Source organism: Aplysia californica, unplaced genomic scaffold (genome assembly GCF_000002075.1).
Source record: "Aplysia californica isolate F4 #8 unplaced genomic scaffold, AplCal3.0 scaffold01204, whole genome shotgun sequence".
NCBI classification, from domain to species: domain Eukaryota; kingdom Metazoa; phylum Mollusca; class Gastropoda; order Aplysiida; family Aplysiidae; genus Aplysia; species Aplysia californica.
The window spans coordinates 55,066-78,681 of NW_004798474.1; the positions used below are offsets into that span (position 1 = coordinate 55,066).

The 23,616-nt window shown below is 39.6% G+C and overlaps 1 protein-coding gene across 6 annotated transcripts in view; it reads right to left on the reverse strand.

Moving 5' to 3' along the window:
• Positions 1-23,616, reverse strand: part of LOC101854378 (S-formylglutathione hydrolase) — a 24,637-nt gene continuing 1,021 nt past the window's right edge. For 2 of the 6 annotated variants that reach the window (XM_035973405.1, XM_005112184.3), the window contains exons 2-10: positions 19,412-19,500; positions 18,408-18,499; positions 15,997-16,095; positions 15,170-15,294; positions 13,509-13,573; positions 11,393-11,546; positions 10,158-10,223; positions 6,826-6,927; positions 1-1,151 (exon numbers count right to left, since the gene is read on the reverse strand). In XM_035973405.1, coding sequence (XP_035829298.1) covers positions 1,071-1,151; positions 6,826-6,927; positions 10,158-10,223; positions 11,393-11,546; positions 13,509-13,573; positions 15,170-15,294; positions 15,997-16,095; positions 18,408-18,499; positions 19,412-19,500 — 873 coding nt within the window. In that variant the 3' untranslated portion in view covers positions 1-1,070. The other 4 variants (XM_035973406.1, XM_005112185.3, XM_005112183.3 and 1 more) reach the window with 4 other exon arrangements.

Here is a 23,616-nt window from a genome sequence, read left to right on the forward strand (position 1 = left end):
TCATGATTTAAATTTAAAAAATCGATTTTTTTTATTTTTATGAAAAAAATCACCAACCCTGTGCCACACAAATAGACAGTATCCATTACCACCAGAGAAGATGCACTGACAGTCTATAGTATTAGTAAGTGTAAGTAGTAAGTACATGCACAGGTAATATATCTCAGCCTAAACCACCTGAAGCCGTCAATACAAATGGTATCCCCGAGACACGAGCCGAATCACTTACTGACTGTATTCATGTATGAGCTTGGTACTGTACGCCACACTTTGAGTAGCCTACTTGATGAAACTTCAACAAAAAATACTGATCAACAGTAAAGTTGTTGTGATTTAAATTTCCCATTGACATCTACACAATTTGAATCATTTAGGATGCGGGATGTTCAATCTATTGTAGTCCATTCATTTAGTCAGGGATACTTTCTCCACAAGATTTTTCAACGAACAACTGTTTGAATCTAATTGGATTTTAACTGGCGTTTATGTATACTGTTTGCCCTTGAAGTTATAAAAATGCTTCCTTGATGGGTTAATGATTTCTGAATAATTAATTACCCTTCCTCATTATTACAGGATATAAGTTAAGTCTCTCCAGCACCTTTATCTCAAACATAAACAAATGTCTGCATTCAAGGGTCGGCAAAATAATCAACAACGAGTTATGAATAGTCCTTTGTCTAAAACCATAATAACAGCTGCTTTCAACAGCGAATTCACTACAATAAAAAATGACCTGCAGTCATTATCAAGCTCCAAGCACTGGCCAATGTTAACACAATAATAAAAATTACATGTTTACTGATCATGAATACATTAAAATAAGACAATGATATTCATTTTACAAAACTATAACAACAAATTGACTTAATCTTTGGGTATAAAGATTTTGGAACAAATCAACTTACTCATGGGTTTGCACGTTATAAAGCTTTAGCAACAAACTGACTTAATCATAACAAAACTTGCGACATACTTCGCACAAACTCATCCCATCCGCATTGTATCATTAGGCGCGGTAGTGAGAGCGGGAAGCGACTCTGTCCTGAGGAAAATTTCCAAAAACAGGCTCAGTTGTTGAGGAACTTGGCGTGGTGGGCAAAGTGGTCTTCCATAAATGTGCTGACGAAGAAGTAGCTGTGGTCGTAACCCTGGAGGAAAAATATGTAATGTACAGTCAAATATACAGTCAGATTTTTGATCAAGTAAGACCTAGAGATCATGTTGGACTAAATCATCATCAGGGGAAATACAAAAAGGAATAAACAGAACACCAAACTCAAAGTTTAGGCCTACTTTACTATTTTAATTACTGGATCCCTTATAACGAGAATCCTGCTATAACGGACATTTTGCACCGGTCCCCCCCCCTCGTTATAACAGGATTCCACTGTGTGTCTCTGTGCTGTCACTTGTGAAAAAAGAAAAAAAGCGCGATCCAATTGTCAGCTTGTTGGGCTGGTCAGTGAACCTGCGCATGTTTGGAATCACATGATACGGCATCGTGTGAGTACCGGCAGTTGAGCTGTTGGGGGTCACCAAAGTTCATTCAAAGTCTGAGCGTTTGGAAGCATGGGGGGGGGGGATATATTTTTATAAAGAGCTATTTCAGTTATTACTCTACTGTGAGTTTGAGCAAACATTTTTGCCTTTCATTAGGTACCGCAGGCGAGCCGTTTTCAAGGCAGACAGCTACGGCTGGGGCCAGATTTGGACAACTTTATCCAACTATTAGCTGGTTTTTATTTTGGTAAACACTAATAAAAATTATACCACTGTTTTCTGTGTCTTTCCTTCTCCATGGTGAACGAAAAACTGATACAAGACTTATGATTGCATATTTAGTTTTTAATTGACTAAAGTTTAACACGAGAAAACTCGGCCGTCTCGCAATTTTGCGCGCTTAGATTTGGGGGGGTACTTGTTTTAAATTTCGATTTCTCAGTCGTGAATCATCGAATTTTCTTGCGGTTTGAAACATAAAAATCTGGGATTCCAGGAGAATTTCCGGGGAATGTATTTATGTTTTTATTCCGAGCGGAAAGCTTGAGTAGTACGATGTAAAGACGAAGAAAGCATTTTAAAATATGAAATTCGACACAAATCGGGCTATACGTGCCATGATCATATTCCTAGACATCTCTACCACCAAGTTTATGTGTTTAGAAAAGCCAACTACGTTCCACGAAGTAGAATTATTACTTTTTCTGAAGTAGGGTAACAACCACTTTCGGGAGATCGTCATTCTGCCATTGCGGCTGTTCCATCGCCCATTTCCACCCCCTCTGACTTGACCCAACCAGCAGACGATTATAATGATGGTTCAGTAAAAGAAACATTCGATAGATCTGTTTATGGCGTCAATTTATGTAAGTATTATCATAATTTTCTTTTAGGATACTTATGAATATCGTGTTTTGAAAAATAAGACTAATCGGCCACCACTTGCCGTGTGGTTGGATTGTTATTGTTTGGTGGGAATCACGCCGACCTATATTTCCCCCACCTCATAGTGAATTAATTGCGATCTATACAAATGTATCGCTTCGTGGTGGTATTTTTGCTGTCTTTTCAACTAAGAACACCTTATTTATTCTAAATGCATCGAGATCAAAGCATCTCAGGTCGACAAAGTGAAAGAATAAAGCCGTGAAGAGTTGAACTGGGAGTTCTATTTATAGTAACATGTCATCACACACTACTAAACACTCGGAAGGGGGTTACCGGGTGTTAGTATGTTACCGATGGAAATGTTCGTAGATCTATTGTTTGGCATTTAATTCGGTAACAAAAAAGGCTAGATCTACGTTCTTGATTGGTGGATATATTCAATTATTGAATCAACCAGCCTTTTTACGTATTCTTAGACTTAGTTAGACTTAGATGTCACCTGATAGGCTAATTGGAGATGCCCCCCCCCCCCCCCCCACTCTTTCTTCCATCCACGTACTGGACACACGATGATACATTGTATTTCCCCAGCCACTGGTTTCTTTCTCAGCTAAAATGATAAATAAATCTAGAACTAGATCTATATTATACAAGATGAACCACGGTAGAACAGTATGTTGATTTAATTCAAATTTTTAAACCCCCTGTGCAGAAATCTTTATTTTCTGAACCAATATTGACGACTTTTTCACATTATTGTCCATATCTGAAATGTTTGGAAGGTTTTTTTTTCTTTCTATAAACTAATTCACTGTATAGAGCCTGAAAAGAGCTTTAATTTGATATATACTTCAACCTTGTAGCACAATTTTTTGATTTTATATGAATTTTTTCCAGTCAGCAGACGTTATAATTTTCACTCAATAGTGGCAGGTTTTTGGGCATTATGGCCCTTTTATGGAGTGTTATGAGAGGTTTTAGTAAACAGTTTTCATTTGGCCCCGTAGAGCTTGCATTGAGCTTTAATTTGATGTATGATTTAGCCCTGTAGCTTAATTTGTTCACTTGTTGTGATGCTTTTTGCCCGAGGATGTACCAGAATTCCCCTAATTTTTTTCCAAGAGGCGTTTTTTGCACCGAAGCCCACTTCAGAGGAGTTCAGAAAAGTTACTTATGGTTAGAGAGGTCTGAAAAAAATTCAGCTAAGTCTATGCATGTATTTGTAATGATTGTGTGATTTTCACTAATGAGGAGGCAGTTTTGACTAATTTGGAAGAGGTTAAAATAGGGTTCTGAGCTCTTAATGACAAATTTTGGCATTTATTTTCAATTTTTGAAGGCCTATATCTTGGAAACCAGTCATTCTAACATGCTTTGATTTAGAGATATCAATATTTGTGTTGACAGCTCTTGAAAAAACAAAGTTTTCATTGATTTGATCATGCACTTTGTATTTTGGAACACCTCAAACATGAGTGAAAGTCGCAGTTGAAAAGGTTTCGTTCAAAAATAAAACTTTGAAATACCATATCTCGATTGTTTATTGATGGATTTTGATAATTCTTTTTTTAATGTTCTTGTTTCATAGAGTAGATTTGAACCCCTGAGGTTTAAACGTCAATATTGTTCCAAAAAATTTTCGCTTGTGGTACCTACTTTCATGTTTATTATATATCATGAATGATGACACCAAGACTGGTTTCTAGGCCCTTTCACAGGCTCAAAGTAGGATTCATTTTTATAATATAACATGATGAGTGGAAAATATAAATAAGAAAATATGAATATATAACAAGTAAGAACTGACTGAAATATGTTAAGTCACACAAGACTCCAGTACCACACTGAAATTTTGTTGAGGGGATATAATATAATGTTGGCTACGTATGTATGTGTGTGTGTGTGTATGTATGTTATATATACTTAAATGGAGCACGTGCTGTCATTGTTATGTGACATGCCCCTAGAAAATTGAGAAGCCTACCCAATTCTTCAGGCCGCGTGGAATTTACTATGAACTTTTCAGGCTATCCATTCGAACAACAGAATTTTCAGGCTAACCCATCTCTTGTCACTTTCACCCATGGTCTGATCTTTCAGACTGCAGATGGGGGGCTCTCGTGGCCTAGAGGTTAAGGTGTTGGCCTCTCATTTAAAGGTCCCGAGTTCGAATCCGGGTAGCGACCGAAAAATTTTCTTCTCTAAATTTGTCTCCTTTCACCTCATTTCCTGCTTTCTAGCAATGTTCTGTCGTCTGCTTTCGTCTCCTCTTTCTGCCCCCACCCCCTCACCTCCTTTGCCCCTTCCTCTGGGCTCCTGATTCTTTCTGCAGCCTTTCTACTGCTACTCCTTCACTTCTTCTTACTGCTGTCTTTCAGCCACACCACTGATCTTCTGGTAGGAAAGATCTACACCGAGCCTTCTCGGACAAGGGCGAAAAATCTCGGAGGGCCCGTGTGCAAGTTGCGCACGTTAAAGATCCCTTGGTGGTCTAAAATCGATAAGAGTAGGCTTCGGCCGCCAACCGGGCAAAATTCAAAATTTCCTACCAACTGAAAATATTAGGTGTGTCCCGCGCGCTCATATGACCTATGCAGTTGCGAGCGCCGTAAAACACTTTACAAAAAAACAAACAAAAAAAAAGACTGCAGATGTTGAAATAAACAATTTTATTCCAGTCTAGTTGTAGTATTCTGGCTGAGAACAAGATAAACATTGTAAACTTTGTATTATGCCCTTACTTTCATATATCCGAACTGAAAAATACTGTTTGGTGTGCAGATCATAGTTTTGGTTTAAGTTTAAGTTAAGTGATTGTAGGTTCTCAGAACAGGACGTTGTGCTGCGGAGTTAGGGGAAAGATGTCATAACTTTTAAAACAAGTTACAAAGCTTCTATATACTGCATGTAAAACAAAATACACCAATAAAAAAGCTCTTTTTGGGGGGGGGGGGGGGGGGGGTTCGTACCAGTGATATGTAAAAAATATTGGCTTGTGCTTGTTTTTGAGGGAAGCAAAATTTGTGAATCAGCAGTTTTACCACTGTGCTCCCAACGAACCAGGGAAGTGACCTGCTTTTAACTCACTCACTGCCATGCCCGAACCCTGTCGGGTGATCCGCGTAGACCGCTGCCTGCCAAACCAGAAACCCTAGTCGGGTGCGTTTTTACTACTATTTTTCAAACATTCCCCGACGCATTTCGGGCTTGGCAGTCGGAAGTAGGCGACATAAGCCAGTTTAGTTTCGATTCCGCATTGTTGCAGTAACTTCCCTTGAATAAGCTTCTTAAAAATCGGACTTTTTCAAACTCACCCGAAACGAACTAGAAACTACTAACGCTCAGTTACGATCTAGATCTTTTTGCAGATGATAGTGATGATGAATCGTCATACAAAGTTGATAATGAGTATAGGGAAGGAAATAGGAGAGGTGCGGACTCAAGTGAAGATGAAAATTGTGCTAGAACTAGGCCTAGATCTAGAATCGGGTGTTCAGATCTAGAATCGGGTGTTCAGATCTAGAATCGGGTGTTCAGATCTAGAATCGGGTGTACCCCATGCTCAGACCTATTATCCGATGCTTCCCGGTCCCGTCACGCAAACGTCAAAGATCACACAACATAGATTTACACCCCAAATGATAAGAATACAGCTGACATAGACCCTTCTATGTCTACACAACAAACTTCAAATAGTGGCACCCCTCCCCCAGTGGCCATGCCCCGTCCTGTAACCACACACCCTGATGTTGATGCTCAGGATGGGTGGACTGATGACTTAAATGATATTCCAGTTATATAAAATAGTTAGATATCTTTTCAAAGTGACTCTTCAACATACCAGTTGGTACAACATCTATTTCTTGCAGAGATAAAGATATAAAAGCATGCATATCGACTGAATGTACCAAGCACCTAAATGTTATGTAAAAAGTTTTTTTCTCGATTTTGCCCCATATTCACAAACTCATAAAATTTCACATGGTAAAGGTATCACAAAATTTTTGGGGGATTTGTTGAGTATATTTCAATGTCATTGTTTGTGGAAAAGTTCAATGCTGTGCACAAAATAATAGCTCACAGTCAGGTTTTGAAAATGGTCCCGAAAGCCTGGCATTCCTCAGTTATCCTGCCGAGAAATGCCTGGCAGTGAGTGAGTTAACATTCAGGACACTGTATCTAAATCACAGCTTCTCGCTAAAGATTATCTCATTCTCTTCAGCAACGAATAGGCTTCCCATTGATATATCGGATATATCGGATATATTTATGAACTGGGTAAAAATTGGTCATAAAACAAAATTAAAAACAAAATTACGAAATTTTAACTGAAAAATACACTTATTCAGCAAGACCGGTCTCAAAATAAAGAGAAATGCCATTTTGCTTCCATTATAATCGCTAAGGGAACTCCGGTGGCTCGCTGAGACTTACCTCCTGCATACGCATGACGCACGGCATCTTGCTCTCGGCGCACGACTCCATGAGGCGTTCCGGCAACAACTGGCCTTCCTTCAGGAAGTTGTCAGCAGCACCCTGGGAAACAGTAGGTACCAGCAACTAAATTTTCAAAGTAGCTGTATGCCAAAGGTATCTGTTCCATATAAGGGCTACATCTCCTGAGAATTTTTAGTACCGTTCTTTAACCTCTCAGTCATTTTTTAAGAAAATGGTAGCTGTTTAACCGTTTTGCACTTACAGCGCCCATATGCGCCCGCGCCAGTGACCCTCACTCATCCCTATAGCGCCCGCCACGGGGGTGTTTGTTTCGTTGCCGCGGGACGCTTCTACTTTTACTATCATCAGAAGTTTCACTTAGCTATCTTAGAGGAAGAGTTCCGGTTTAATATGGTGTTTTTCTTGTTTCGCAAGCACAAAGAGTCACTTTTTGAGCGGGAACAAAAGGATGCATGGGCGCAAAGCTGCCCGATATGAATACGGCAAAAACAAAATAAAATCACCCAAAGAAAAGTCTTTTAGGTGCTTTAAAGTTTCCACCAGAGGCTTCAATCTCTGTGAAGGTGTTGTATTTCTTTTGTGTGGATTACCTCTTTGTCAGTGGCAGAAACTTCGTGAGTTGAAAAAATGTATACGAGATCCAGATCTAGACTCGGAGTCCAAGACACGCATCTCAGAAAGACCTCTCATATCATTTCATACTCTTCTATTCCACTTATAATTTTGTACTAGTAATTTAGCTCATTCATTTTCCTTTCAGAAAATACTATTTTCATCATTTTTGGTTGTGTTTGTGATTTTATACAATTTTTTTAGTTAGGTACCCCTTCAATTTTCATGGAGTTGTTGCCCTTGTCTTAAGGATGGGGGGCCACAGCTGGCCAAGCCTGCTCAGTTTGAAAGGGTTAATTAAATATGATCAAATATTGCTAGTTGCTAACTGGCTGCCACCCCGTGTTCGACAGATAATAAAAGAGTATCAAGTGCACCAAACATCTCCAAATTTACAGAGTACAATCAGTATAACATAGATACGGAGCCTAATTTTCTTCAAGATCACTACAAATTAGTGGTGTTTTGCCTCAATCACGATGACGACACGACGTTATTTCGACAAAAACACTGAGCGTGACCCGGCCGCACCGGACCCTGCAGCAAGTGAGTCAGCTCTATATTGTAGTGTACTGAATGTTCCCTACGTGGGAGGTCACATGCTTTCCGAGTTTCTCAGAAGGATTGATGCTAAATAATTCCAAGCCGATTACTTTAATTTAATACAAAATGAACTGATCTTTCTATTGGTACCTTTTTTGAGCCGGTATTTTACATATTTCGTGTAAAAAATTATCTTTAAAAACTTTAACTCTATTTTTAAAGTAGACCTGCATGTGAGCCTCAACCAGATTGTTTGAAAATTTTGCGACCCCCCCCCCCCCCCACCCCCTTTAGAGCTTTTGTGCAGGTGTCATTAAAGGAAGGACTTCCGAGTAACTAGCGACCACCCAAAAAACACACTAAAGAAGAGACCTAACCCTAACCCAAATCCTAGGCCTACCCCAAAAAAGAACCTGCAACGGCCCTCAAGTAAAAAGGCCAGCACAAGTCCAAAATGAAAAATAACAACAACAAAAAAAACCACACTCCAAAACATAAACAAAGGAGCACAATGGCCCGCCCTACATTGCTATAATTATAATACTTAGGGTTTGATACAATAACACAATAGAATTGGAATATGAATTCCCATATAGATCTAGATCTAGTGATCTAAATAATTCTAGATCTAGATATAGATCTAGATATCTAGTAGAACATGTGAATAGGAATAGGCCTTGAACGAGAAATCCGCATCCGATTCCGAACAAAGGGACTCAGCTGAGTCTAGATCCAAAATATTTAATAATTCACGCACCTGATGAAATGCTTTTTACCAACATTAATTAATATTACAGCACAACCTACGATAGGGTTTGAGTTTGACACCATAGAATTGGAATATGAATCCTCCATTGAGGTCTATAATGATCTATAAATCTAGATCTAGATCTAGTAGAACAAGTTAGTCGGACTTGAATGAATCCACATGATCTGAACAATCAGTTTACAAACGAAATTCAAAATGGGCGCTCGAGCACGAAACTGAAAGAAGATAATTTAGGTCGTTCTTTTTCGTATTTCTACTCAAGTTCCGACAATTATGTCGAAAACGCCGACATCGGCACGAAAACGAAAAAGTGCCGACAAAGCCGATGGGAGAATAAGGGGGCGCTGGCAGTCGGCCAGGCCTCGCACTTCGCACATTGACTGATACAAGTAGGCCGGCTCACGGGTCGGGTCGCGATTGTCGGATTTCAGACGATTGTCGGCAAACATGCAGGTCTATTAAAGGCTTTCTATTTAGGGTAGCATCAACGGTGAAAAAGATACCACAGGAAACCCCTTTCAAAGCTCTACAGTTCTCCGACAATGAAAAGATGGTATTTAATCATCAATCTCTCCGTGAAGCATTTGAATGTAAGCGTGTAAATTTTTTAACCGGCCGACCTCGCATTCCGACCACGAGGAGCTTCACTTTCCAAAGCGATTATGAATCCAAATGAGTACCTGCACCAATGTTAGGTTGTTCATGTTCCAAAAGTTTGACAGTTTTTGTCATGCTTTTTATTTTATATTGAATCTCTTTCATTGACACTCGTACAAAAATTTTTACAATTTAGCATTCAGCGCGTCTAACGAAATAACCAGACAAGTTACAGTGTCCGTTGTTTTTTGGGTCTCAAGAGCAGAAATGCAAGCTTTGGGTGCATTAAATGAAAATTACCATAAATACAAGGATGCGCCTAAAACTGTACATTGAAAAATACCAAAAATGAAGTCAGCCTAGACAGAGCGGCGACAGGGAGCTGACCCCCGTGACCTCGATGGGATAAGGCGCTCGGCAGGGAACCCCCCGCTACAACTAAAATTCCACTGCCGGTGCGCCGTGAAAGACAAGCGCATCAACACAACAGTTTTAAAATGCAAAGAAAAAAAAGAAACAGGACAGACAGAACAAAGGAAAAGCAAATAAGTACCATTAAGTACCAAAAGAACCTATCACTACTACCAGTGCTGCCCTCCAACCACCCACAATGATGTTTTGTTTGGTTTGAGTAAATTATAGAGAACCACATTGACACAATAAAGGCTATTTAGTGCTGGGTAAAATGTAAGACAAACGGACAGAAATGAGAGGGAAGAAAGGGAGAGTACCTACCAGTGGCGCCCTCCAACCACCCACAACCCACAATGACCAAATGAGAACTCACCTGGTCCACCAAGATGTCCAGAGGCGGTCCATTGTAGGACTTGACCAGCTCTGTGGCGTCGTACTCCTGAATGGAAAAAACGTAAACAACCGTTCAAAAGCACCACAGAAAGACACGATGCTTGAAGTAGAATCACATCAATGGTGTTAGTACAGTCCATGCCGGTTTTAAGCACGGTCGGCGGGAGAAAGCCGAAGCGTGCTTAAAGCCGAAGCGTGCTTGAGTGCGAAGTAGACATAATCGTTCTTCGTGTTTCTCTTGACACACTCCACTGCTGCGGTGTAGACTGTGTTCGAACTTCGATGGGTCATCATGAAAATATTGACTGTCTTGTAAATGAAGCGTGCTTGAAGCCGAAGTTACCGTGCTTAAAGGCGTGTAATTTATATAGCAAAAATTAAAGCCGGCACGGACTGTATTATTCTGTCTAAATATGAAATTATTGCACATAATTGACAGATTTCGTTGGTTATGAAGAACAAATTATTTACAAAAGAATTGGACTTGTTTCTTTCAGTTCCATAGAGCACAACACCATCGATACATTTCACGTAGAGTCACATGGAAGGGAGAGTGTGTAGAAACTTAATCGAGCAGCCATTTATAGCTCTAAACAGCTAAGACAGTTTGAGAAAAGAAAAGCATACCGACACAATAACAATCAGTTAGTGAAGATGGGGGGAAAAAGCAAGACAGACAGGCAGAAATAACAGAGGGGAAGAAAAGAAATAGGGCCTACCAGTTGCGTCCTCTAACCACCTAGCAAGACGGAAGCAACAGAGACACAATATAGAGTAAGGACCTATGACTACCTTTGGCAGTTTCCAAGCACACCAAAAAAGTAAATGTACGTATTTAACGCCCCTTTCAACACGCGATATTTTTACAAAGTGGACCTCCAAACTTGCAATCCATCTCAGAGAAGACTGAACTCGTCCAGTTGAGAGCCTTGAGAAAACAAAACAACCAGAGTTCAAGAATGCCCTGTTGGGGACTTGAACCGGGGCTGACAACTCAGTTCAGTGGTTGAGCATGATACCAACATGGCACACCCAGTCACCCAAATTTCGTATGGAACACAATATGATTTTAAAAAGAATCACTAAAAAGAAGAACCAAAAGCAGGCCACACCAGTGCAGCCACAAGCCACCCACAGCAAAAAGAAGATAACACAAGTAGCACTCATACAGAAGAAGGAACAGACCACTAGGCATTGATAAAGCAGATGACCTACCCTCCATACGTTCTCGTCAGAGCCCAGATATCCACCGAAGCATTTCTTTCCCCAGGCGCACTTGGTTGGGTGAGAGATGGGGGCGAAGGCACTCACGGAGCGGAACATTCCGGGGTTCTTCAGGGCGCTGATCAGGGCACCGTGACCTCCCATGCTGGAAAACCAGATATCAACAAAAATATATATGATGATTGCATTTATAGAGTGCATACTCCAGCCTGACGATGATTTTGTTAGTTTGAGTAAAGAAAAGCACATCAACACAATAATGGTCTTTTAGTGCTGAGAAAAAGCAAGACAGACAAGACAGAAACAACTGACTGAAAGAAAAGAAGTAGGACCTACCCATGGCACCCTCCAACCACCCACCTGGAGGATGAGATGATAATAATAATAATAATAATAATAATATGACTGTATTTATAGAGTGCATACCTATGCAGGAGGATGGGATAGCATTAATAATAATGATTGCATTCACAGAGTGCAATCCAACACTCAACAGCAAGCTCTATGTGCTTTACAACTATTGTCAGACCCTAGAACACTCAGAAGTATTCTCAGCTTCCTAGCAAGCATACAGTACAAGCAGCCGGTTAAGTGTTCAAACATTAACATACAGACAAGATCTTTTCAGCGCCTGTCGCTGGGTACCCATTCCCACCTGGGCGAAGTGAGGAAAGTTTATATAATGCAAAATGCCTTTCCCAATAGCACACCATTGGGCCCAACAGTCAACAGGCTAACCACTATACTGCAGTAAGCTGACAAAACACCTCATTTTATATTCTCAGCAAGTTTCAAGATAAAGAAGCTCTTTGGCAACTTAACTATTTAGAGGCTTGATACGAAAGAAGGAGCAAACCACACCAGAGCACCCGCCAACCATCCACTGGTATAATCTACGTGAGGTTCAAGGCAACCATACAATCTTCAAATCTGCATGACAGTAGGTAGCGTAAACACGGCCTCGCAGGCACTCGCGGCCTTCCGACCGTGTGGTATTGGTGAAATCGGGGTAATTCCTATCGCTGTTTCTTTGCTCTTTCGCTATAAAACACCTTCTAAAAGTTCAGCTTTTCCTCGTTACAATGGTGTAAGTTGTTTTTATGTCCGATTAGTAGGAGCTGGAGAATCGCCGACGAAAGCGAAGCCCCTCGCGGTCAGAATGCGTGGTCGGCCGGTTGAAAAATTGACATGGGTGCATTCAAATGCTTCGCGGAACGAGGAATTATTAAATACCGTCTTTTCATTGGCGGAGAACTGTAGAGCTTTAAACGGGCTTTCCCGTGGTATGTGTTTTGCCTTTGGCGTCTAAATAGAAAGCTTTTAAAAATACTGTCAAAATGTTTAAAGATCAATTTTTACCCATAATATGTAAAATACCGGCTTAAAAACTATATTTAATAAAAGATCAATTTATTTTTTATTAGAATAAAGTAATTAACATGGAATTATTTTTCATCAATCCTTCCGCGAGACTCAGAAAGCAAGTGACCCCGCACGCGGGGTACAATACAGTATAGAGCCGACTCGCTCGTCGCGGGGCCCGGTGCGGCGCCGGCGGGGTCAACGCTCGGTGTTTTTGTTGAAATAATGACAGATCATCGTGTTTGAGGCGATAAAGTACTGATTTGTAATGATCTCACAGTCTTGAAAAAAATTAGGCTCCATATATTTGTTATAGTTATTGTACTCTGTTAATGTGGACATGTTTAGTGCTCTTGGTACTCTTTTATTGTCTGTCAAACATGGGGTTGCAGCCAGTGACTGACTTTAACAAATTTGATCAAATTTTAAACAACTACCATTTTCTTAAAAATTGACCGAGAGGTTAAAGAATGGTACCAAAATGCTCAGTGGATGTAGGCCTTTCAAATGGAACTGATAAATTTGGCATACAACTACTTTGAAAATTTAGTTTCTGGTACCTAATGACAGTTTGACAAAGGCCGAGAGGGATACAATGTTCAATAAGAAAGAAATTCTCTACAGATGGAAATTAAACTCACGTCTTCTGGGAGGGATGGCAAAGCGCATAACCACAGGCGCCGATGTCCCCCCCCCCCCCCCCCAATCCCTTTTAAAGTTTTACGTGAACGACTTGACAACATACCTGTGGCCAGAAATACCAATTCTGTCTGGAATGCTGGGGAAGTTCTCGTTCACAAGAGCCGGGAGCTACAACAAAATACAGAAAAAAATAAAACTACTAAACAATAAATTCTACAATTCAAAAAGACAAACCTTTGTCTATACAAACCTCTAAACAAAAAACTCTGCAATTCAAAAAGATACACTACATTTCTGTGTAAAACTCTAAACAAAATATTCAACAATTCATAAACATACTACAACATTTCCATATAGATGAAACTAAATGAAAAGTTCTACAGTTCATAAAGACATACAAAAAAGGCTACAATTCATAAAGACATTACATTTAAACTGTTATGTTTACAACAGGCGAGGAGTTAGCTCTGGGTACAGAACGAGCTAAACATGTTCTAAAAAACAACTATAACCTAACCATAACACATCAAATACAAATATCCTGTTCACATTTAATCATAACTGCAGCGGCCCCAGAGAACTCTCGACAGTGGTCCCACTTAACTCACTGAGGATATGCGGGTTAGGGGGTTTTTTGGGGGTTTTTTTTTAGGGGGGGGGGGGGAAGATTTGTTTGCTGGTTTGTTTGTCTGGAGAGGGGGGGGGGGGGGGGGGATTACTAGGGCAATTATAACATAATTACCCAAGTCATATATTTTTGTAGACTTGAGAAAGGGCTCACCTTGGTCAACATTACGACTTGAACAAAAGAGGCAATGCCTCAATAGCGGGATTTTTTGTACTAAACGAAACAAGGCGAAACAACTGTTTTATTCATTGCGAGTTGTTAACCATAACCATATAATGATAGGTAGCATTTGTACAGCGCAAGTTCCCGCTCAACAGCAAGCTCTTTTTTTTCTGTATTTTGTTGTAGCTCCCGGCTCTTGTGAACAAGAACTTCCCCAGCATTCCAACAACCTATACTATTACCCCAGCAGACCTGAGAGCATTATGAAACAAACTCAACTTCCTAAGAACCACACAGTGCAAGATGTCATTTATGGGCGCGAAAACACAAACATACTGACAAGATCTTTCACCGTCTAAGACCAGGTACCCGTTCCCACCTGGGTGAAGTCAGGAAAATTTGTGTAAAGTGCGTCGGACCAGCGGCTCGAACCCCCGAACTCGCAACCTCACGATTACAAGTCCGGGAGCCTAACCACTAGGCCACCGACGCCACATGCCTTTTTTATGTCCAACTATGTATTTATAAAGAAACAGTTTGGTATTTTTGTGTCATTATATCTGTTTTAGGGGGGTTTTGTGTAATAGTGGATTTTTATCAATTTATGAGTATGTCTGAAATGTGAGCCTTTTTTTTGTAGAAGTTTGTCTGACATACCGGTGACTTTCTTTTTAGTGTGATAGATTTTGAGCATCTCGTTGAGATGAAAATGGGCAAAAATAATTAATATAATACAACTTATCATTATCTATCAAGGTTATTATTAGGATACAAACCAAGTAACTGACTCTTTTACCATAACAATAACTAGAAAGTTGAAAAAAAAAAGACCTGGGGGCAACAGTGATATGAATATGACGATGTGGCTAAAATAGCACCCAGATATCCCGCACCTCTATAAAAAATTACCATAACATCCACCCCCCTCCCCCTTCCTTCCCCCCTTCACCCTTTTCAATACTACAGCCCCACACCTCTTTCGTGATGTAGGAATACATGCGGTAGTTCTTCTTCCATTTGTCGGTGGTTGAGTCCACATAAAACCCGGCCCCTGATCCAAAGTCGTAGCTGTCGTCTTCACCCTCAATGTTGCAGCCACCTGAAAGTAGAGTTATTGTAATCAAAATAAAACTTAACAGAGTTTTATTTTTACTTTCAAAATGGCCTGCTGCTGGTTGCTGGACATCAATGATAGGCTCTGCTTCTCTACTTTCCCTCTTTTGTTTCTGCCTGTCTACAGTCTATGTCTATCTGTCTGTCTGTCTATGGGACTATAATGATTTTGTACAGATGCCGATAATACATTATGACAACAGTATAGAACTACACTACAAGAAACATAGGATGACAGTACTTTATATATATATAAAAATTGTATTGGTACAGGCTGTTTCAGTAAATATGATCCTAAGAATTTTATTCCTCATCGATAGCATTTCCATATGGTCCGAAAAGTTCAGGATTTATTTTTTTGTTACCAGTTAGTACCTGTGGGGGGTACAGTGCCTCTAGTGGTGGAAGAGCTCACTTACAGAAGCCCTGCTCCAACACACTGTCCAGGAACTTGTTACTCGGTAGTATCCATTTCCTCTTTCTTCACCAATCAAGTTAGCTCATTAACTTTTAGAAACAAGTTACAGCCCTTCAAAATGCCCCATTGATATCCTCGTTTTTTTGTCTGTCTGCCTTGCTCTTTCCTCGCACTATGGATATCGTGTCGACATGCCTCTCTTTTTTACAACAAAATGACTTACAACAGAAAGTTTTACCATAAAATTAACAAACACACAAATAGACTTACGTGGACTTGTATCAGGGTTGACAATAATGAAGTTGAACTTTGCTCCTAGCCTCTGACCTCCTGCCTTTGTGATAAAGTTCTGCTCTGTACAAGTCAAACCTGAAAACAGAAGTTATAAAAAAAAGTAACAACTATAATACATAGCATACATACATAGCTCACATTCATACTCAACAGAAAGATCTATGAGCTGTGCATTTTACAATCTATCATAACCTCCAAAGACCAGAAACAATTTCTTCACAAAAGGCACTCTATCCATTTTTCTGGTTTTGAGGAAAATAAAGATTTCTTTTCTATACCCAATTTAATTCCTCGTTTGTGTTTGAATAATCTTGAGCGACCTTGTTTTTAAACATGATGTAAGGCTTCGTTGGAATTTGTTATAGGATGAAATCTCTGTTGGGTTCTTATCTTTAAAATTAAGGGGGCTCGCTGGTCGGGTCTAGGGCCTCTGGGACTGATTTTCACTCCATCTGAGAACTTTTTACTTTTGGTATTTTCCAATCCCTCAGTCTAGATTTTATTGACAAAAGTCACTGAGTGAGTAACATTAACAGAATTCAATTTTACTGGGTTCTAAGTTGTGTACTAACATTTTCGAAGTTAAACTTGTTTATCTCAAAACACATTTTTTCACCACTTTACACTTGCATATTCCGGTTTTTTCTCCTTTCTCCACCATTTTTAAAATTTTCCAAAACAGAGACTTGAAATTTGGTATGTAGTTAGAAAAATAGTTTGTACTAGTAGTGGGCTGGTTAGTTTTTTACGTTTTGCTATAGAATTTTTTTTAACCATTTTTTTTCATGCCCGTAATATTTTTTTAAAGATCACATTCAAAATCCTCAACTTTTGGATACTTTCTAACCCTTTTGTTGCATTATGCAAAAAAAGCGTCACTTTCCGCTGTGCCAGTGAGTGGTCCGGAACATTCCTTTACAACGACTTTGATGTCAAATTAACCCTCTGCGTGTGCATCCTGACGTGATGACTCATACTTCCCTTTCGTGCGCATCATGATCCGACATGAGAGTAGAAACTATACTGCTGACATGAGAATAGCCATTTTTTAAATGACTGGGGACAACAGTCAACCAGTGCAACATTTATTAGTGCCGTTGGCCGTGCATTTGGCAGTCAGTGATCAGTTCTGAGTTTTTTCTAGACAATTTTCTAGGATATTGTTTAGTTTTCAAAATGTCTGATTCCTCAGCTGATTTAGACACAGATTTGCTCAACATTTTTCTGGAATCGGACAACAGTGATGAAGAGTTTTAAGGATTAGGTCCTCAAATAAAAGATTTAGGTGTGAATGACAGGGATATATCGTGTCGTAGGTCTAGCGAGGTTAAGCTCAAAAGGGGATATATCGATATTCCTGCTGATCTCCAAGCAGGCTGGACTAAAAATACCAACAACAACATCATCATAAAAACCACAGTTAACCAGACATAAGGGTAGTTCATTATTTCAGACACATTTTTCCTTCTTACTGCAATTAAAAATTATGATAAATAAGCTTTTTTTATAACCATGTTGAAAATTAGCATTTTTCTAAAATAAACCCAGTACTGAAGGGAATTAGTAAAAATGGCTTAACGCTAAGAGGGTTAACAGTTGGCAATGGTCGAAAACAGGTTTCTTTTACCCAGAGTCCATTCATTAGATAAAGAACTACCAAAATAGGTTGACATGTTTTGATTTAATAATCAATTTAGTACATGTCACTTTTAGATATCGTATGTACAAAAACAGGGCCCCGGAATTGTGAGTTTCCCCCTCTCGGAGATGAGTTAAATAAGAGGAAAAAAGAAGTTGCTCCAGAAAGTGCCTCACTTTTTTACATACAACAGTACAAGTTTTGGCCAAACTTCAGGGGGGATGAGGAGGAATTTTTACCTAATATATTACTTGCATATTTATATATATATCCACCAAGTATGACAATATACTTCTTCATTGTTTGTATATATATATATATATATATGTATATATTTATATATGAATTTTAAATTATCCACCAAGTATGACAATATACTTCTTCATTGTTCGTAACACACGTTTAAAAAAATTTCCTCCGAAAGTAACCAAAGATCTTTTATCTATCTCATCCAGCCCAAGAGAGACACACCACTGACCACTAAGCTATGAAGTTAAGGCAGCGACCAACTGCGGTCAAAATAGTCCAAGATGGCCACCCATTGTCAATGAGAACTGTGGTTGTCTTAGACACGTGGACGTCAATATAACATAGAAAAACACACCGAAGGAAGCTGGAAATGGTCGTTTCTACAGGTGACTGTCATGGACAAGGCTCAACTGTACACATTGCATGATTCTGTAAAGTCTGGTATGACAATTCATATTCTGAAAAGAATTCATTGCAAACACTAGGAGGAAATATTTACCAGACAGCCAATAGAAGACAGGCAACTTTTTCCCATCCAGTGCGTCTGACGGTAGGAACACACCAAACTTCATGGTGCAGTTGACCTCAGAGCTGGTGTGAGAAGTAGAGAGGAAAAAAAGATCAACCATTAGATGTAAGGTCAATACAAACAATTTCATTCAAACAAAAATGAGGACAAAAGTAAAAATTATTTAAAGCATGCTAATGTTCGAAGATAATGTGTGACAAAATTGAATCAATAATGCTAATACAAGAGAAGGGAAATGACACTCAACGTGAAGCTATCGAGGCAAACAGCCAGTTGCCCACTTTCTAGAAAAGTTTTATAGATGGAACAACTGACAGTCGGACAATTGGACAGTCACACTGAAAACCGAAACCTTTGTTGTAAAGGGTATGAAAAGTTAATAGCTCAAAGGAGGAGAGAATTTAGTATACACTATCTCCAATACTCTGCCCCTGGCTGAGTCTGGTGGAAACAACAGAACTAGTATTATCCGAGGCCCATCCTGAAAGATACAAACTAAAATTTAAAGGAAATGAAACTAAGCTTTTCACCCACCATGTAATTGTAACGGTAGAAGTTTCACGACCCACTGACACTATTCTTTGACCCCAGTTGTCAGGGCGAACCCAAGCTGAGAGGGGTACACGAAGCATCGACATAGACAGAAAGCATACTCGATACAAAACTTCTAAACTCAGAAAAATAACTCACGTTTTAGTGCGTGCAATGGTGAAGAGCCTAACTGCTACACCACAGATGCTGGCTGCTCATCCTGATCAGGCACCCCAACAACTCAAATGGTACAGTAGTATATCATACTAGACTATTGTGCAATGGCGAAAGCTCAAAACCTAAGTACGGCATTCTTCAATTCAGATTGTCTGGGAGGCGGAGTAATCCCTTTTAATTTTAATTTTATAACTTTTCCTTATAACGAGATTTAAACCTGGGTCAATCTAACTTAACCTGCACTCTGCTACAAACCATGCTTTTACCTTTCATGGCTATAAACCCTTTGTTCTCCTCCAAAGCATTTGTTTGACGAAACCAAGGTAAGTTTTGACATTCTGGTGATGGCAGAAACCTTTGAAATAAGAAATACAATAAAAATAACAACGTTAGCATAAGTAACACACAAAATACACCATCCATCAAAAGCTGCTGGTGGATTGTTTGCTGGTTTTATTTACAGCAGTGAGTAAGTAAAGGATTATGATCAGCAAACATTGAAAAAATGTATCTTAAACTTAAATGACATAGTATGATTGAGACCAGGCCTCAAAAATCATAATTTTGTCCATTTTTTGGGGGGTCTTTTTAAAAAAACTAATTTTCAAAATACATACTGAATGAACAAGATCGAAAAACAGAGCAATATGAGTAGATAACGATAAAACAGACACAAATAGAAAATAAAAGACAGATCATCAATCAAGTACAAACTGAATAGTATTTTACAAAAATGACACACAGTTCTTCCAAATCTCTCAAGATGAGGAGAGAAAATAAAATAGTATCAGACCAATTTCATTACACAATGACAAAAGAAGTAGTAGTAGAGACAGTAGAGTGACGGTAGTAAAAAATGTATGGATTTATACACACTTCAATATAAGTTAAGGACCGCTTGCAAACACTCTGAGTGGTCTTCTTGGGTCGACCTGCACGTGGGCGTTCTTGGACTGATCCAGTGGCATGATGGCGCTGCCTCAAGCGGACAATGACAGAGTGTGACACTGCAAGCCTTCTGGCAACTTCTCGAGCTCCAACTCCATCCTGCAGCCATGCCATAGCTTTAGCACAATCAAAGTCTTTAAGCTTTCGTCTTGGTGGCATGTTGATGCAACACAGGATTTTGCGCAAACGGCGGCTTATATTGCCACCAAAGTGAGCACACTTTAAGACTATACGTCCTTTTATCACGTGCACCAGAAATTTTAACTGAGGAATGTTCGTAGTGTGGCGCACAGTTCGATAAAAATCAACAAATTTAGCTAAAATTCCCAGAGGATTTCCTTGCTTCACGTTGTGGTTTTGCCCATTTAGGAAGCTTTACAATACGCACTGGTAACCCAACACTTTTAGAGCAAACAATTTTGAAACATTCCATGCTGTCTTTTTTTCGGATTAAAAAAAAAATCAGGGCTGTCTCTCAAGGTGGTCCTTAACATATGTTGAAGTCTGTAAGTCTAAGATTTTAACACTAGGACCTATATTCTAGCTCTTGACATCACTATCTTTGTCAAGGACTAGATTCTAGAAGAGAAAATCTACATCTATCAGAACAGGGGTAGGCCTTGTCTTACACTAACACAAAATGTTACATCATAGGCTAAGCCAGATTCTAAAACTTGTCTGGCGTTGTGTACTCGTGAGGCTGGAACTAGAATTGGGGGGTGGGTCTTCAAGACTAGACCTAGAACTAAGAATCTAGTTTAATTTTAGTATTTAAGCTCAACTTTACATAATTTAGTTCAAAAGATCAGTCTATAGACTATAGGCTAACACATTAGACTAGTTATGATGAGGGCCAAATTCTAGAACTTCGCTCTGCTGATTCAGTGGACTGTAAATGACAATGCAGTCTGTATTTGGGTGAATCAAGAGCTAGATCTAGAATCATTGGACTTACACAGCTGTCACTCAGTTTAAAAATTAAAAGCATGGACCTATTATATTTGGCTGGCTGAGTCTATACGCATGCAATAGCGTACACAGGAATTCAAATTTTACTATACACACGCAATTGCGTGCAAGGTATCATAGTTCGATATACGCACGCCATTGTGTGTACAGTCAAACCTGTGTAAAACTAAAACGGCCACCCATTGTCAAGGACAAAAGTGGCCATATAACACAGAGGTGACCGGCATAGGCAGGACTGATCAAAATGAAGAAAGCAAATCCTTCTCTTCTGAAGTCCAAACCAGTGCTGATCTCAGACTTACGGCTCCGTAGGGCTAATTCATAAGGGTATTTGTTTTCTTTTGAAAAAGGGGGGTGGGTAGTGTAAAGGGTGTTTGTGTTGTTTTGATGGCTTTGCCTTGTTTTTTAGGTAAGCTTTCTTTTTGTTGCTGATTTTGTGCAAGGGTAAAATGAATTAAATATTATGTAAGTTAGTTACCGTGTACGTGATACTGAGACTACGTGCCCAGTTGCGGGTTACAGTGTACGTAGACACTGAGGCTCGGTGCCCGGTTACCGTGTACGTAGACACTCCGTATTTAAATCAGGGAATATCATTTTGCATAAATTCAAGCTCATTTGAAAGATTTTGTTTCAAGTAAAATGAAGAAAGTCTTGTTTCCTGGCTATCCTTTCGAGCTCCTCATGTCTAAGTGGGTCAATTTGTTTTCTAATTTCATTGGACAAACATCTAGAGCTACGAACTGCAACTTGGCGTGTTTTGAATGAGACGTACGCTAGCCTAGTTATAAGCTTCGGTGTAGAACCAACACAGGCGATTCTAGAAGTAGAAGTATGCCACAAATGCACAAAAACTCAAGCAGAAATATGCATCTTATATCTATTATATATCGGGGAACATAAATCCGGGGGACGGGGGTTAGGGAGAGAGAGAGAGAGAGACCCCCCCCCCCCCCCACACACACACACACACAGAGGGGCAAAGAGAGAGGCGTGCGTCGCAAGTTCACGAACGCAGAACACCAAGCACATACAGGCTAGATCTACTCACAAACACAAAAGAAAAGAGCTCCAATTACTCGGTGGCAATTGACGACCTTTCAAAATACCAAGGCCAAGGCCTAGATTCTAGATTCGGCTCTCCAGTACAACTGCGGCCCCGTTTGTTTACATGATGGCCATTGTGGGAGTAAATCTACATCTAGAATCTAGATCTAATTGTGGTGTAGGCCTATAATTCTGGGTGCAACAGGAGGCAGGATTTTGGACACCACCATGAAACTGGTCAGTCACAGTCTCATGCCTCAACCTCAGATCTTTCATTCCAGACTCATGACTTCTAGATCTAATTAGATTCTAATCTAGAGTTTTTAGATCTAATCTAGATTCTAGATATCGAGATCTAGATTTCTACTATTTGGTTTAGTCTGCATTCTAGATCTAGAATCTACAGATCTAGATCTAGATCTAGAAATCTATATTAGATTAGATTTAGATTAGATTTCTATTCAATTCTCTTGTAAAGTTGTAGATCTAGAAATCTACGTGTGACGTGATCATGGTGATGGAACTGAGACTTAAATTTTCGAATTGAATAGAAACAGCTCATTCCCCTTGATATCCGAAGAGAAACAGATCTTGATATGTAGATTTCTAAATCTAGATACAAACTTTTGAGCACACTTGAAACAGAGGGCGATACAATAATCGCATGTAATTCACCGCGGATTTCAGAAAGATGAAAGCGCCGGTGTTGCAAGCAGGCAGGAGATTGGCGACGAAGCAAAAAAAGGAACAGCAATCAGCAAACAAGACGAAACAGCCGGAATAGTTCACCTCTCTGAACTTTGACACCGGTGACCTCCTCCAATGATCCAAGGCTCCAAGGGAGAAAACTCGCATTTTTCTTCCGCTTTGTTCAAGGCACAGAATTCTACACTTAATGTAGAATTCTGTGGTTCAAGGACAAACCTCAAAATTATTTTTTTTTGTTTGACGTTGCCAAGGCTAACCAACGTATTTCCCATCGCAAAAAAAAAAAACAACAACCAGAAAAAGTATCAACATATAGTCTACATCTAAACAAAAACTTAATAAAAAGGTAGCGTCTCTTGGCACCGAGCGGTGCGGTGGTAATCGACGCGGGCGTCTCTTGGCACCGAGTGACGCGGTGGTAATCGACACAGGCGTCCATTCCCACCGAGCGGTGCGGTGGTAATCGACGCGGGCGTCAATTGCCACCGAGTGGCGCGTTGGTAATCGATGCCGGCGTCAATTGGCACTAATAAAAATACAAATGAGAGAACTTTTAGAACCTATTGTTCGGATTTTCCCTTTTTTTCTACCAAAAGTAAAACACTGAGGGTACTTAATTAACGGCCGGGCGATGTACATGATACGAGGAATTTTCTAGGGGTTTGACTTTCTTACAGTTTTTTTCAAGTGATATAAGTTAATTATGATCTAGACATAGATCTAATTAGAAGAATGATGACGGAAATATTTTTAGTTTTATGAAAAAGTTGGCCTCTGTGGCGGCCATCTTGAATTTTTG